The sequence below is a fragment of the Anoplopoma fimbria genome, chromosome 19 (assembly GCF_027596085.1).
Source record: "Anoplopoma fimbria isolate UVic2021 breed Golden Eagle Sablefish chromosome 19, Afim_UVic_2022, whole genome shotgun sequence".
NCBI classification, from domain to species: Eukaryota; Metazoa; Chordata; class Actinopteri; order Perciformes; family Anoplopomatidae; genus Anoplopoma; species Anoplopoma fimbria.
In genome coordinates this window covers 24,173,910-24,189,437 of record NC_072467.1, presented here as the reverse complement: position 1 = coordinate 24,189,437, position 15,528 = coordinate 24,173,910, and the positions used below count along the sequence as shown (strand labels likewise).

General features: G+C 42.6%; 1 protein-coding gene across 1 annotated transcript in view; it reads right to left on the bottom strand.

Annotated features, from left to right (window-relative positions):
* The window catches only part of LOC129108192 (transcription factor SOX-6-like), a 110,421-nt gene that overhangs the window by 19,857 nt on the left and 75,036 nt on the right, over positions 1-15,528 (bottom strand). Inside the window, exons 8-11 of the mRNA XM_054619895.1 lie at positions 11,118-11,238; positions 9,820-9,899; positions 2,187-2,336; positions 54-231 (exon numbers count right to left, since the gene is read on the bottom strand). Of these exons, the coding sequence (XP_054475870.1) occupies positions 54-231; positions 2,187-2,336; positions 9,820-9,899; positions 11,118-11,238 (529 nt within the window). The remainder of the gene's footprint in view (positions 1-53; positions 232-2,186; positions 2,337-9,819; positions 9,900-11,117; positions 11,239-15,528) is intronic.

The following is a 15,528-nucleotide window of genomic DNA, read 5'->3' as shown; positions in this document are numbered from 1 at the left end:
AGGTGGCCCATCCTGTGTACCCGGTGGTGAAGGTGTGTGTGTTTGTTACCCACCCAGAGAGGTGTTCCTGCCCATGTTGGCGAGCGGGCTCGGGATGCGGCCCTTGCCCAGGCCTGTAGGGCTGGACTTGCTCCCGGTGAACAGGCCGTGCGTCGGGGACGTCGAGGAGCGAAGAGGCTCGGCTGTCTTGGGTCTGGCTGAGAGGTTCAACGGCTGTGTGGATCCTTCCTCCTGTTGGAATCAACGGACGAAACAGTGTTTAATATACCAGGAGCTGGATCAGAATTAGGGCTGTCACAAGATCAGGTTTTCAGTGCAGGATTACAGTGGTCAAAAGAATACACAAAAACAATATTATCGCAATACATCTGTTAATGCAAATCAGACAAATTCATCTATAACTTTTTTTTAACTTTTTGTCTCTTTTGTTTCCTTTTTGGTAAATGACTTACACTCAAAATACAAGAGATGAGGGTTGGAGCAGGATTATTTACACAATATTATCATATATGTTTTATTAACATGATGAGTGACAATAAAACTTTTACACTTTTGTGAGTTTGTTTGTGTGTGTAGGTGAAATGTTGTAAGTGCATGTGGTATTAGAATGTTGTCTTGCTAATAATTCAGCATGTCACTAAAGAGTACTTATACCCAGTAGAGTTTCTGACCAGTAGCAGCACTAACTCATTTTAAGAGTGCTCTTAAATTTTTTAGGATCTAGCTTACGTGCAAGGACGCCAACAGTTTCAGGCTATTCCACTGATCAACATTCGGTTATCTATTCACCAAGAAATTCTTCATGCAGATAAAAGATCTATAGGCACAGTATGTTCCAAGGAATCGTTAGTTTACCAATATTGCTTTTTCAGAATATACTGGAAGTATCGGATGAATATAACTTTAGTGCAGCACAGATACAATATTTTGGTGAAACCACATGTTTCTGCTGTGGAAATGTGTCCCCATTGGTAGCGTAATTGACTCAATTTAAGAAGACCACAGCTGCTGATTTTCAATTTTGTCCAAAATCTCCCTTAAAGTGCTTAAGTGATGCTCCCACTCACTGATCAGTCATCCCTGATCAGCAATTTTGCCATTCAATAAATGAATTCCACCGCTAACCTCTGTGAACCTGACCGGGAGAAAAAAACTAGCAGTGTATCATCTGATCTAAACAAGCGCACCTTTGTGCAAATTCTTGTATTTCTAAACAAAGGTTCACGACCACACTCATCCACATGAGGAATCCCCTGGAAGAGGAAATGTGGTGTAACGCACGTCAACGCGGCCTAACTGCGGCTCTTGTGTTGGCAGCAAAACGCTTAACGAACGTGGATCTAATTTGGGGCAGAGCTTCCGCTGAGGGTGGTGTGGAGAAGGAGAGGAGTTTAGGACGGGGTAGGGAGGGGTGGGGGGGAAGACTAGGCTGCGGGTGGCATGCTGGAGTTGAAGGGGGGGGGGGGGGCTAAGCGACTTCGGGGGTAAGATCAGGGTGGGGGGTTCGGAGGGCACGGCACTACTGTTTGAGTGAGCTCTGACGCCGGTCTATTGTGACGCCGGCTGCAGCTGTGCCCACACACACACACACACACACACACACACACACACACACACACACACACACATATGGCTCCCATTACTGCCTCGCCGTCGAGTAAAGATGAGGCATACGCTCTCGCCAGCGGAGGGGTCTGGGCTCCTGCCAAACAGCAGCCAGCGCCAGTGTCATTTTGTGTGAGTGTGCGTCTGTTTGTGTGCGTGTATCGGTGTGTGTGACTTTCAGATAAGCTGTTTCTAATTGTCGGTGAAAAGCACAGGGCCATGCGCAGCTCCTCGTTTCAACAACTTCCAAATTTCCAGCCTCTCACTTTTACTTGAACTGTTTTATTATCGGGTGTTTGATCTGAAGTCACTCTTTCCTTTCGCTTGTTATGTTGCTTGTTTTACACCATAGAGACACTGCTTCTTTTACCATACGTTGTCCTTATACGGTCCTCATTTCCCAGTTTCATGTCTCTTGAATATAGTCAACATGGTTTTGTTGTCTAGCCTACTGCTTCCTGGTCCAAATCCTGAATTGCAATATCATCAATCACAAATGTGTCCACCTGGCTATTGTAAATCCTGTTGAACTCTGCCATTCCTCGTAAATTATTTTACAACATGTACAACGATGGACTTACCTTAATGTTAGCCAAAGGACTGGATGCTCTCTTCTCGCTCTTCAGGGCGGATGGGGAGAGGGGACCAGACGAGTTTGGAGCCTGTGGGAGGGGAGCCATCTTGGCTCCCGGTGAGATCTGCATGCTTGCCAGCTGGGCGGCATACAGCTGCTGCAAAACGGGAAGAAACCAGCAAAAAACAACTGTTAGCATCGCTCGCCAGCAGCCGGTCAGAGGCTTTCCTCTTATCTCTCCTGTGAACTCCCCCCCCACCATCCTTGATCCTGTTGTGTTTTTGTTTTTTTGCTACATCCTCCCTTTTGTGCTGCTCGCATCTCCTGATCTTTGACCGGTGAGCCAAACACACATGGCGCTCACACACACCTAGATTTGAAGTTGACAGGACTGTCACGCACAAATGGTAGATTTGTTTGAGCTGGCGAGTATTTATCAGGGAGACATTCCAGCAAAACTTTTTTTATTTTATTTTAAATAAATGATCATTGATCCATTTCTGACACTTATTCTTTCAACAGATGCTGAGAGCAGCTTGTAAATCGATTTGCATCTAGAAATAAATCCAAACAATAACTGAAGAAAGTTCTGAATGTTTAACAAAATCCCCCTTTTAAGTCTGATATTGGCTATCGATAAAATTGGATATTATTTTCTTGGTTGTGAATGCTGGAAATGGAACGGAGAAATTACTTTTTAGACAATGTCTGGCACAGTTTTGCTAACAATAAAAAACTGGTTTCCATTCTTAAAAAAAAACAATGTGAACCACAATTGAAAAAAGCCATGTGGCTGTTTTTGTTTTTATGACTCTCTATTTAACCTGCTTTGACATTGTACATGGTAATAGCAAAAACACATAGTAACAATACTTTATGAGTCTCTAAAGCATTTCAGACTTATCTTGTCACAGTTGGTTATTTATTGCATTAACAGTTGAGACAATCAAGTTTCTTCACAAACTTTAACCCAAAATAAAAAAAATAGTGGATAATCATTCTTTAAGGAGATGTAGTCATATTGCAATTATCTTGGTCATCAGTCAATTGAAAAATAATGTAAAAATAATAGAAAAAAAAACCATTTGGAAGGTATGAGCCATCTGCCTTCGGGGTTGGATGAAACCATTACATGTTGCACCAAAAAATCTCTACCGATTTTCCATCCAACAAAATCAAAGAGTCAAATAGTCGGCCCAGAGTCCAGGGTCTCTCTAAATCAAAGCTAGCTAGCCAGACAAACCGCTGCTTTAAACCACTGTCAACCCCTGTCTAAATGCATTGGAGTGTGAGTGCTGGAGTATCAAAGAGCCTGTCCTCAGGAAAACCACCCAGACGTGGCTGGCCTTCACTTAGACTCTCTCTTTCCTGCTTTCCTCTCATTTCGTTACTCTCACCTCATCTATACTCTCCCCCTCGCTCTAAGTGTCTGTCTTTCTTTTGTCTCCCCTCGTTTGATCTCCCTCCCTTGACTCTCTCCCCCTTTTTTCCTCTGTCCCTCAGTTTGGTTCCAAAAATCGCTCTTCATATCCTCTCCACCATCTCCATCTCTGTTTTCTGTCTCTCTGTTTTTACTCGCGGCCCCCTCAGCCTAAACCGCCCCCGGTGTTGTGAGATCTGATTTCCCTGTAGTCAAAACTGCAAGGCCTCCTGGGACCAGAGATCCAAAAGCAAAGAGCTCTCAATAGAGAATGAGAGAGGGAGAGAGAGGGAGAGAGAGAGAGAGAGAGAGAGAGAGTGTTGCGCTGCAGACACACGAGACCACCGTCGCTTCACCGCCGAAGCGCCGGGCTCAGCGGTTTGGGGCCCCGGAAAAAAAATTGGCTGGCCCTCTTTCCACTTCTCTCGGAGCGATATTAAACACAAACAGAAGGGGCCTCGCCGTTGAAACAAAGCCCTGATGTCACGCCGCTTATTTTCCTTGGAAGGCACCGGGAGTGCTCGGGCCAACCCCTGGCGATATGAGATCCCCGTAAGAATGTGCCTCGAATGGCTGGTGGTGAGGCCTCTCGCGTCAATCAAGACCCGGCCGCAGAGTTACTTCTGGTGATGCCTGATATTCTTACAGCTCTAAGGGGAGCAGACACACAAGTCTTTGAGGTGAAGCACACAGAGAGTACTGGTGTTGTGCTGTTAGGCAGCGACTCCGTCAGCGATTCCGAATACGATGAGGGAATCGTTGAACAAACAAAAGACTGAGAATAAGAGCTTGTATCTTGTGTTTCTTTTTTTCTTCTTCTCTGTTTCTTAAAGACACTCTGTGATTGATTGGTGACCGGGGAGGCCAATGTGCTGCGTAAACAACCCCAACCAGAGCTCTCGCCATTCAGTCAACCCCCAAGGGAAGACAATGCCGCAATTTCCTAAATTACAAATTGACAAAGAGGTCCTCGAACCACAGCTCTACGGACTATCTGACTGGCCTTTGGACGTTAGTGCTAATTTGACTAAAATCCAAATGATTAATCTGTCATTTTTGGCCCTCCCGATAATCAGCAGGTTTTTAGCCAGCTTTGGCATAATCCTTAAGAAAAGCAGGGAGAAGGTGATGCTGTTGAGGTCTGGGTGTGGACAGCACTGTCCGGATTGTTGTTTTGTAGCCTGCCAACAGACTCCTCTGTGCTCCGAACCAGCCTGTCCCATTAAGACTGAGTGGAGAATCCCTTTCACTGGCCTCTTTTTAGCGTTCGAGCTGCCATCGATCTCAGGAGTGCACAAAACAAATGAGGTTTTTGTCTTTTTCAGCAGGTTTGCAGGGGGAGAAGAAAGAGGAGGTGGGGGAGGAAGGGTGAAATGTATCGACTGCCACTGAGCTGGACAGAGGCTAAATATTGCACTTGGAGGGTTAGCAGTGAAAGAGATACACACAGAGGCAGGCCGCATAAAGACAACCATTATCTCACTTCCAGTTCTCCTCAACGGAACAGATGCTTGGGTTTTTTAAAGTCCAGACAAACCATATCCAAACCAAATCCTTCCAGTCATTGTCCTCGTTTTAAGACAAAGGAAGCCATTCTGGCATAATCAGTGTGCGTTGGCAACCGGGCAGTAATCATGACTCCAGGGCACGAGCAAGAGTTTGCTCCTCACCATCGTCTCCATGATTCAGACACAGAAATAGGCAGAACATAGAGACAGACAGCGAGAGATGTCTTATGATTTCAACAAGAATGTCTGCTAAGCAACTGTATTTCACTCGCATTAGCAGCGACAAAGGGGGCCTTTCTTCGGCAGGAATCCACTGTTAGTGAAGGGTTTCTACTCCGAGGCTCTGGAAACAATTGGCCCCATCAAGTTCCCACGCTGATAGCACGACATTGCGCTATCAAAACCTTTAGATCAGGTCATGATGAGTCAAGCACAACAGGGCAGCTTTTGTCAAATATTTTCCCTGAGGCATAAAACAAATGAAATGATTAGTGATGTTACTTTCTGAACTGTTCCTGTCTTCTCCAAGGGTTTGAAGACGCACTAAACCTCATGCAGCTTGTGCAAGCTTTTTTTTCACTCTTTCTGTATGCAAGTCTATGCCTGCTTGACCATCAGTGCCAGCAAGCTGTCCGAAGGCTTGCTACAGGGCAGAACTGCAGAACATCTGGATGAGTCTGACTGCAACATCTGTCCATCCTGTGCCGAGCGCATATCTGGCACTGAAAGGGTTTGGATGCCAGCTGGTGTGTACTTGACAGCAGTATGTAGCAGAGGAGATTGCTAACGTAGAACTAACATGGTGTAATTGTGTTTTTACAGTGCCTTTTTTTTTTACAGGCTAATGCACAGTTTCACACACTGGAGTTTTGAGAAGTGTAGCGTTACTGAGACTAACAACTAAAAAACACTTCAAAACAGACAAGATCTCAGTGTGCACACTGGACAGCCATGTCAAAACATCGCCGGCGACCTTTGCACCAGAGCCTTCTTTAAGTCCAAAATGCATGACTCAACAAAAGGCACAGTAGTTTGCTAAACAAGCAGCGAAGGGAGGGAAAAACACATTCTATGGATTACAAATGATGATTAATGATCGGTTAAACCATGCAACTACAAAAATGACACCAGGCCTCAGTTCACACATCACCAACATGACAAGCTACAAACAGCACAGAGCCAAAGGGTCAAGGCCAGAGGCAGTTCCCATGCGTGATGAATAGTTCATAAGTACAAACACGAGAAGTTAACAAAAGTAAGTGAGGCTCTGGGTTAAAAAAAACATCCACTCACAATGATAGTGAGATTTTTTTTCCATGCTGTCGTTGTCCCTCACCTCCGAAAAAGGCAGAGCCCATAAAGAAAGCAGAGCCGGAGCTACGAAAGAGAGAGAGAGATGCTGTGGCACTACAGCGTAACCACGATGGCTACATGAAGGCCAAAGGGCTAAAGGCAGTGCTGGAAGTTTCTGTTCTACTCAGCAGTTTTAGTGTAAATCTCGTATTAGAATCCTGTTAGTTCAGGGTTTCCTGCAAGATTTTGTAGGCGAGGGCGACCACCTGACCAGAAGTAAAGACCTCCGCTATAATCACCACTGGTTCGCCATATATTCAGGTTATAGTAATTAATTAAACCAATATTCTACAATGTTGGGAAACACTGAAAAGTTTTTTTCTTTCAGCTAGGAAAAGTAAAAGAAAATGGCTCAATTACTAACACATTTTCCTGGGGGAAACCCTGTAGCTGTCGAGTTCTCCAACGTACAAACAACCCGCTCACATGAAGCGAAGACACTCCAAAAAGATGCAACCTATATGATACGATGATACAAGTCTATACAGGTTTAGAGATGTTTAGGTGTTGATTCACCTCAAGCAGCTGAACCGTATCAACTTCACAAAGTAAGCATTAATTGCCAGGCTGTCGGATTGGATAGCAGCCCAACATGCAGGTGTTTTTATTGTATCCATCCAAATCTAAGCGCCTACTGTATCATCGTACAAAGAGTGTTATGCGATGAGATGAAGATACATAACTGAACAAGTATAACTCATAAATCTCGTCATGATTGCTTTTGGCTTAGTCATTGTTGTCAAAACAATGTCCAAACATGTGCTGGAAGCCAGCGCCTCAGATAATCACCCTTTTTTTCTTTTCCTATCACAAACACTTCCCCGCGCTCCCTGTCTTCCTCTTTCTCCCGGTCCCTGACTTGATTTCAGCCACCGCCGTGATGAGAGGCTTCCTCTTTCATTCAGGTTCCCCCTCCGCCTCTCATTCTCCACGTCTGAGGCAGTGTTTAAATGTGAATGAGTTCGCATCTCCGACATCATTCACCCGTCTTACCTCTCACTCGTGTGAGAGGTAAGAGACTCTTTTGATCTTTTCAAAGCCAGGAGTGCAGATAGGCTGCGCCGCCACTCCGATTCCCATTGGCACAGCACGCCGCTTCGCTAAGTCAATAGCGGCTAATGAGGGCCTCGATAAGCGAAAAACCACAATACAAATTGAATAAATTGAGATAAGGATTCTGGTGACATCCAAAAAGCCAGGCTATGGTAATGACTGACGTGATGAAGCAATATTGTTTGCCAGTGAAAAAGCTTTTGAGGGCTTTTGTTCTTTTCACTGATAGCAGATACAGCAGGAGGGGTGACGGGGTCGCCTTGTGTAAATCCAAACCGCCTTCAGGGAGTAGCTCTTCCATTTCTCTTTTCTTTTCTTTGCAAATATGTTCTATGATAACCATTATGGATAAGTGCTATTCTCAAACCACAGGTGTCAAGCAGCAATAAAATATTTGATGAATTGCTTGGGCCAGGTGTTGTGCTGGTGGGGCGGAATTCCTCTGTGATTCATCATAGCAGCTTTTGTCTGTCACAGCTGACAGGCAGCAGATAAGTGGGCTAGCATGTTAGCGTGGCCCTGTAGAGCTTCGTCTTTAAAGCGTCATGTTGTTTTTTTTGAACAAAAGTTAACTCCATTAAAATTCATTAAGGACTAAGCCTGTGATCTGCGGCTATTAATGCATGCTGGGTATCCTCCAGCTTCCATTTGAATCATTTGGCCTATAGATTGTTTTTTTTGGGGGGGGTAGTTATGAACACATACTGCAACATGGAGCAGCTGGGACTATCGGTTGGTTGTACAAATATTAATGATAGCAGGCAAATTATCATTTTACGAACTTTATGTTTAATTTTTAAGATATTTTTGGTGATCACTCATCTGCACCTTCACAAATCAAACAGGGTGTCATTCCTTCCTGTGATTTTCTATTTTTGCAGTCATGAAATCTATCATTTCTCATGCAAAATATCTAGTTATGTCCGGCATGAGATCATGCATTTGGTGTCTGTCCATGGCTTATCTCCTATACTGCTAGACAAATCATCCATGTTTTGTGCTCATTTATGAATGTGTGCTCAAGTGCAGTGATTCACACTTTTTGAAAACACATTTTATTGACTGTTTTATGCCATTGTTGACTTGCTACTCCTTATTTTGGGCATTTTCTATCATTTTATTTTGCCAATTTATTGGTCCGCCCACCGAAGAACAAGAGCCACTCAGCTGCTGCTCAGCGGGCAAAGAGAGAGAGAGAGAGAGACAGCTGGGGGAAACATCTAGCCTTGTGAATTAAGGGTTTAATTTGACAAAACAGGGCTAACCACTAACGAAACTATACACACATAAGGAGTGACAGTTTCTGTTCAGAGATACCCTTAAGCAGTCAATGTAGCACGTTACAGAGCCGGTAGATTGCATAGATTAAAATGACTTATCTTGTGCGAGATGTGCAAGAACAAAAAACACATCTGATACACTTGTGGTCTAGAATGGGGGCAATTGTGGTTTGTATTTATTCAGTCAAACATTACAGTTGTGGTCTTTGCAGAAACACCTAGCAGAGATCTTTTTTGAGTGTGTGTTGCTGATGTTTATTTAACACTCAGCAGGTTTTATAATAGCCTTGGCCTCTAGATCTCATATACAAATTATAAAAGGTTTCCTGCATCAGGTAGAGATTAAATCACTATTGTGTAGTTGAGTCGCATGGATATGGAGCATTAAAGTTTTTGTGGTTTAAAGTGTTTTAATTCTAGGAAAATGTTGCTGGCTTTTCTTATACACTTCAACTCAGGACGAGGTTAGAACAAGTGGGAGTTTCATTTCATATGCCAGTGTTCCTTATCTTTACTGTCTGTTCTATTTATCTACTCACTTATGCACAATTGTCTTGAGTTCTGGTCGGCTGGTTACACCCTCAGGATGAGATACTTGAGTACTTTATAAGTATACAAACCCTCACCCTTATAGCTAGGTCTTTGTTCCTGCTGCTGCTCGGAAAACCTTCTGCTACAGTTGTTTATCTGGTTGTGAAACACTCACTTGACTTATCATCATATATATTAAAGAGGCACTTCTTAAGTTTGCTTTGCTTGGCTTTACTCTGACACCGTCGCCAACTCCAACGTTATGTAACCTCTTTTTTTGAAACACTACGAAGAGGTAACAATTAGTTCAAGACATTTCCTTTAGCTTTGGTTAAAGTAAGTCAAAAAAATGATTGGTTTAGGTATGAAAACAAAGGCAATGTGAGGTTCGAGTCATGGCGAAATGTGCCAAAAACAAAAAGGAACATTTCATTTCCTGTTTGTTAAGTTTTTGGATTTAATTGAATTTCAGGAGACCAGACGTATCAATCTTACCTGTAGTTGTAATGGGCTGAGTCCAGATGCTGCTGCAGCTGCCATTGTAGATGGAATGAACTGCATGGGGTAATTCTCACCTGTTGAAAAACCAAAACAAAATCATATTGTAGAGAGAAGTAGGGGAGGCAGATTAACGCACAAGAACCAACCTGCTCTTTACCTTCGGCCCTATTCCTTTTGTTGCACTCGTGTTTTTATTCATGGCAAGTTAAACACGAAGGGTCACGAGTGTTTTATTCAAAGGTTAATAACGTTCATTGTCGGTACACGCTGGTGCTTGAGACTCAGTTAATCCGAGTTCTAGTCCAGTGCTGCCTCATTGGGATGCACTCATAAATGCATACACGAGTACCGTTTCAAACCCCCACTGGTTGTTCCTAAAAGGCTTTCCATGTCCGAGCCTTTGTTGAAAACGGACGGAAGTCAAAGGAGACCGTAGAATAATGGCTTTTCGATCCCTTTCTTCAGTCCTGCCTCTCTTTGCGGCCTTGTGGGAGTGTATGCTCGCGCAGTAGGAATAAACATGTATTATTCCGTACGAAGCATGGAGGGTCGGTGGTGCGTGGCGTGAGGTGAGCACCTGGAGGAATGCATGGAAGGGAGGAATGTGTGAAGGACGAGGAAAGAGGAAGAAAGCAGGTGGTGCTGTGAATCCTACAATAAGAAGGCTGAACTCGAAGTGTGTTTCTGCGTGTGTTTCTTCAAGTGTTCTGTTCCACCTGTTTGTGCAAAAACCCTTGTGGATCGTTGAAAACGTGCAACATGAAACACGTGTTTTGGGGATCGACGTGTTTTGTCTGTCTGCATCATCCTCACATGTAGGTTGTTGGGTCGATGCGTACAAGGAGAACATGCTTGAGAGAGTGTGTGTGTGTGTGTGTGTGAGTGTGAGTGTGAGAAAGTGTGAAATTCCATGTTGCAGATGTGTTGTGCAACTGACATGCTTTCAGCACGCCATAAAAGAGACATTCCAGTCCTCGCTGTGTCCAATGTATTGTTCCCGACACGAACAAGTAGAGCTTGTAAATCTCTCTGCTCATTTCCAGAACATTCCTCACCTGACACACCTCATTAGCATAGACTGGGATTCCAGTGTTTGTGTTTCTGTGTGTGTGTGTGTGTGTGTGTGTGTGTGTAGGGAGAGATGGAGAGAAATACTGTTACTCGCTGTTTCCTTTTTAGTTAACGAGACCTGTCGTGGAGCTTTAGTGTGAGAGGAGTGAATGTTTATCCAGAAGTCATATATTTCCTTAACATTCGACAGTGTGGGTCAACTGTTCAGTGAGTTTGTGTACCTGGCTTGTAGGACAAGCTTGGTGGGAAGAGGAAGCCCTGCTGTGCAGCAGCGGCGGCAGCCAGAGACCGCTGGTCGTGAGGAAACACTGGGATCATCAGAGGAGGCATGTGACCCTGGACCTGAGGGACAAGGGAGAGAGACATTGACAAAGACAAGGAGAGAGAGAGAGTTAGAGACTAAAATCACCTTGATGAACAAACAACAACTCTTATATCTACATATGATGCACACAAAAAAAAAAGATAAAACCAGAAAGAAATAGTGAAGAAAAATGTTGAAATGGTAAGGAAGAAAGTAAGGACTGTTATGAGATAAAAGGAGAAGATGGAGGAGGAAAGAACATAAAAGACTTAAAGTCAAAAAGAGAAAAAAGAAAGTGAAGGGAAAGAGCTCAAAGGAAAGAAAGAGTGAGTAAAAAAAACAAGAAGGGAAAATAAATTAATAAAGGTAACAAAAGAGTTACGATTACTGACAAAAACAAAATAGCTCAAACACGGCAAAAAGACAAGAATTAAATGATGAGCAGGTTTGAATTGACAGAGTTAAAGAACAACAAATAAAGACGCACGCTCTTGAGAGACAAGTGTAAAAATGTGAAACAAAATGCCTTTAAAACAACAGAGAGGCTAACAGCTGCCTTTCATGTCGACTTGAAAGACTCTTAAAAACTGTGGGTTCGACTGAGTTAAGGCGCTGAGGGCTCCGACTATCAAAGATGAGCCTGCGGGAATCTATTAGGGCAGGCTGTACTTAACCACTGGACCGTCTCACTCTCTTCCCTTCCATCTCTCCCTTTATCTCAGCTTTAATTCTTTTCTGTCTCGTAAAATTGTTTGTCTCTTTCCCCCCCTTCATGTCTCCTTTTCTTGTCTTTCTTTGCTTTCCTTTTCTCTTTCTTCACGCTCGTTAAGTTCCTGTCTGAATGTTTTGCGCAGATTTTTCAAACATGTTAAAGGTCTTAAAAATTAAATGCAAATTAGGCACATTTTTAAACTATTTGAAAAAAGGAGATAGATTTATGTATCTTTCTATATTCTATATATTTGGATTACTTTTTGTTGATCTTAGCTTCAGTTATAATTTATGCTTGCCGAAAAGAGCAGAAGGAATTAGAATTATGGGAGGGGTAATTTTTGCAATGATGTTGCAATTTGCAGTGCTTCCATTTCTTTGCAGTGCTTCCATTTCTTTGTGGATAGAGAAACATTTAATCAATTCTGCCATATTTATGGAGATTTTATATCTTTTTATATATCTTTTTCCTCTCTTTCCTCTTCTGAAAATCATTTCTGGTCCTCTCTCTTTTCTTTCATCACTTCTGAATGTTTATTGTTTTGTTTCTATTCTTGACAGTCTCCCCTTTCTTCTTTTTCACTCTCTTCATCACATTTTTGTCCCTTTATCATTCCCATTTTATTTTTTTTTAGTTAAGAATAATCCTTTCATTTCCTCCTCTGTATTTTGTCAATTTTTAGTAAATCACACTTTTATTGTGGCTCTCGGCATCTTCTTTTTTTTTTAAATGATCCAATAGTTTGTTTCTACATCTCTCCTATTCTCTCTTATCCATTTCTTCTCATTACACGTTTTCTATTCAACCTTGTATTGCTCCCATCTCTCACTCTCTTTTCTTTTTTTTCTTTACACGTTGACACCTTTCTTTCTCCCCCCGTTTCCCTCTTTACCTCCATTCAATGCCATCCACCTCCATTCATCTCCTTTACTACCAATTCATTATCCACACTGACCCCTCCCTCTGTCCTCCGGGGACAGTTCATCATTAGAGCCTAAATTTACACAATCAGCATGTTGCGTGGTTACTTCCTTGCAGATGTACTGCAGGGTTACGTGGTTGAATTAGATGGCCGTCCTCTGGGATGTTTATGGAGTGTGCGAGGGAGGGTTTGTGGTTCGGAGGTTCAAAGAGCATGACTAAACTGAGAGAGAGAGATGAACAGGACCATCCTTGACTTGCACACATTTGCTGAAGGGCTGGAAAGATTAGTCGATCAATGACAAGATCAACAGAAAAGTAATCGTTATCAATAAGATGATTGATTAGTCTTGTAAAGCATTTAGCAAGAATAAAGCATTTGCAGCTTCTCACATGTGAGGATTTAGTGTTTTTCACTGTTTTGAATGATTGTAAATTGAATATAAAGTGTTTTGGACTTTCGGTCTTGAAGATTTCACTTTTGGGCTCTTGGGACTTTTTGTCGGCTTTTTGCAAACTATTGTAATTGATAGATGAAACAATAATCAGCTAATCAAAAAACATAATCAATATCATTAAAATAACTGGTGCGCAACCCACTCGCAAAACAGAACTTCAGTATGAAACGATTATGCTCAGTGACAATATGTTCAAATGTCCTGTTTCAACATTTCCTTTTTTATTTGTTTTATTTCTTTGATTTCCTCTCTTGGAAATTACAGCATGATTAATTAAAACTACATGGAAGGGAAACATTATCATCATGGTTATTATATTTAAAAACAAAAGACAATACATGTATAGGATTTTTCAATCCCCATGTTTTACGTACTGCCCCTGCATCCACGCTCCAATTCTCAAGCACCACATAAAGTGATGCATTACATATGTTCCAGTCTTATCGAACATAAATCAGGTTGTGGCTAAAAATGTTACGCAGTCACCTGAGAGCTCTGAAAAGAAAAGAGAGTGTTCTGTGTGTGTATGTGACGTCTTCGTTTTGTATCTTTATGAGGACCATTAAGAGCTTTATACCTTGCAAGGACAGGACATTTTTGGACATTTTGTTTTACTCATCACTTAATGAAAATGCTGTTTGAGGCTTTAGACTTTGTTTTAAAAAAGGTCAGAATTAGGTTGTGTGCATATGCCTGCCACTGCAGGGCAACACATGTCTTTATCACCCACAGTCAGCATTGTTCGCTAAGCGTGCAGTTACATGTGTTCATCACCTGACCAGTTCTTCAGTCAAGGTTGTTTAGGTCACACTCCAAAAAAGCCTGATAGCTTGGGAGACCCTCATCACACACACACACACACACACACACACACACACACACACACACACACACACACACACACACACACACACACACACACACACACACACACTGGAAGTTCAGGGTACTTTTACACACACACACACACACACACACACACACACACACACACACAAGCTGTCTGACGTCTTGTGACACGGAGAAACGGGAATGAAGAGAGAATAAAAACGAGTCTGTCTGTCTGAATGGCAAAAAAAAAAAAGAAGAAGAAGAAGAAGAAGAAGAGAGAAGTGCAGGGAGGGGGGGGGGAGTTATAGAGTGGGACAAAAAGCTCCCATTCATTGTATTCCTTTGGGAACACTGGGACTGACTGGGGCTGCTTCACTAGCGCAAACACACAAAGATCTTCATTTACCGAGGGGAGGGGGGGGTGGAGGAGGTGGAGGGGTTGGATGAATGGACTGGGGAAGGTGGTGCTGCGGGGCCCCGCTCTGCTCGGCCCCTAAGAAAACACAAGGCCCCCTTCCTCTAACTGCCCACCAGGCACATCGACATACACACCTAGGCACAAGGAACATGTGTACACGCGCATGCACACTCCCCCGAATTAATGGTCCTCTTGTGGACGGCCAGCGGGGTTAGGGGGGCAGTGAGTACGTATGCGGTGTGTTTGTACGTTGATGTGTTTGAGAAAGGGGAGAGGAGAAAGAAAGAAATGTAGTCGTCTGGTTGTGCAGTTGGCAGGTATGCTTATATGACACTTGAGGTATAAATCTGACTATTCATACAGGTGAATTATGCATTATTACCCTCTGTGGCAAAGAGCCTTCATCAGTCCAGAATGAAATGGAAAAAAACTGAAAACGGAATAATATTATATAAATATTTAAATTCTACGAGGTTACAAAACGGACAAAACCATTCTGATGCCAGCAACACTTTTTAATTGACAAGTTACCTCTGGAGGGACAATTTTGCACTATGGATGCCGACAAAATCTCACTGGTTCTTTCTGATTCATTTTCTCGCAGCACATTTCTTTCCGTGTTTTGTTTGCTTTGTTCTGTTTCAGGGAAGAATTTGGTGCAATTATAGTTGCCGCATGATTTGTTTGTGTTCACATGACAATCCTGAAGATTGATCCAAAAGTTGTAAGCAAATACCTTCTGCGAGCAAGCTGTTAGTTGCACAATTAGTCTCTACTGCTAAATGTTCATTGTGTTTTTTTGGTTAATAAACCAGCGTTAATTAAATGAATACAAATATCAAGTTCCAGCTAGCATCAAGAATACATCCTTAATCAACTGCTATTGTCTCCTACAGTATGTATTATAAACTAATCCTCCTTTAAACAATAAGATGATATTTAATATTAGCGCTGATTTAGTATAGTTGCAGCAGGATTTATCACCTTT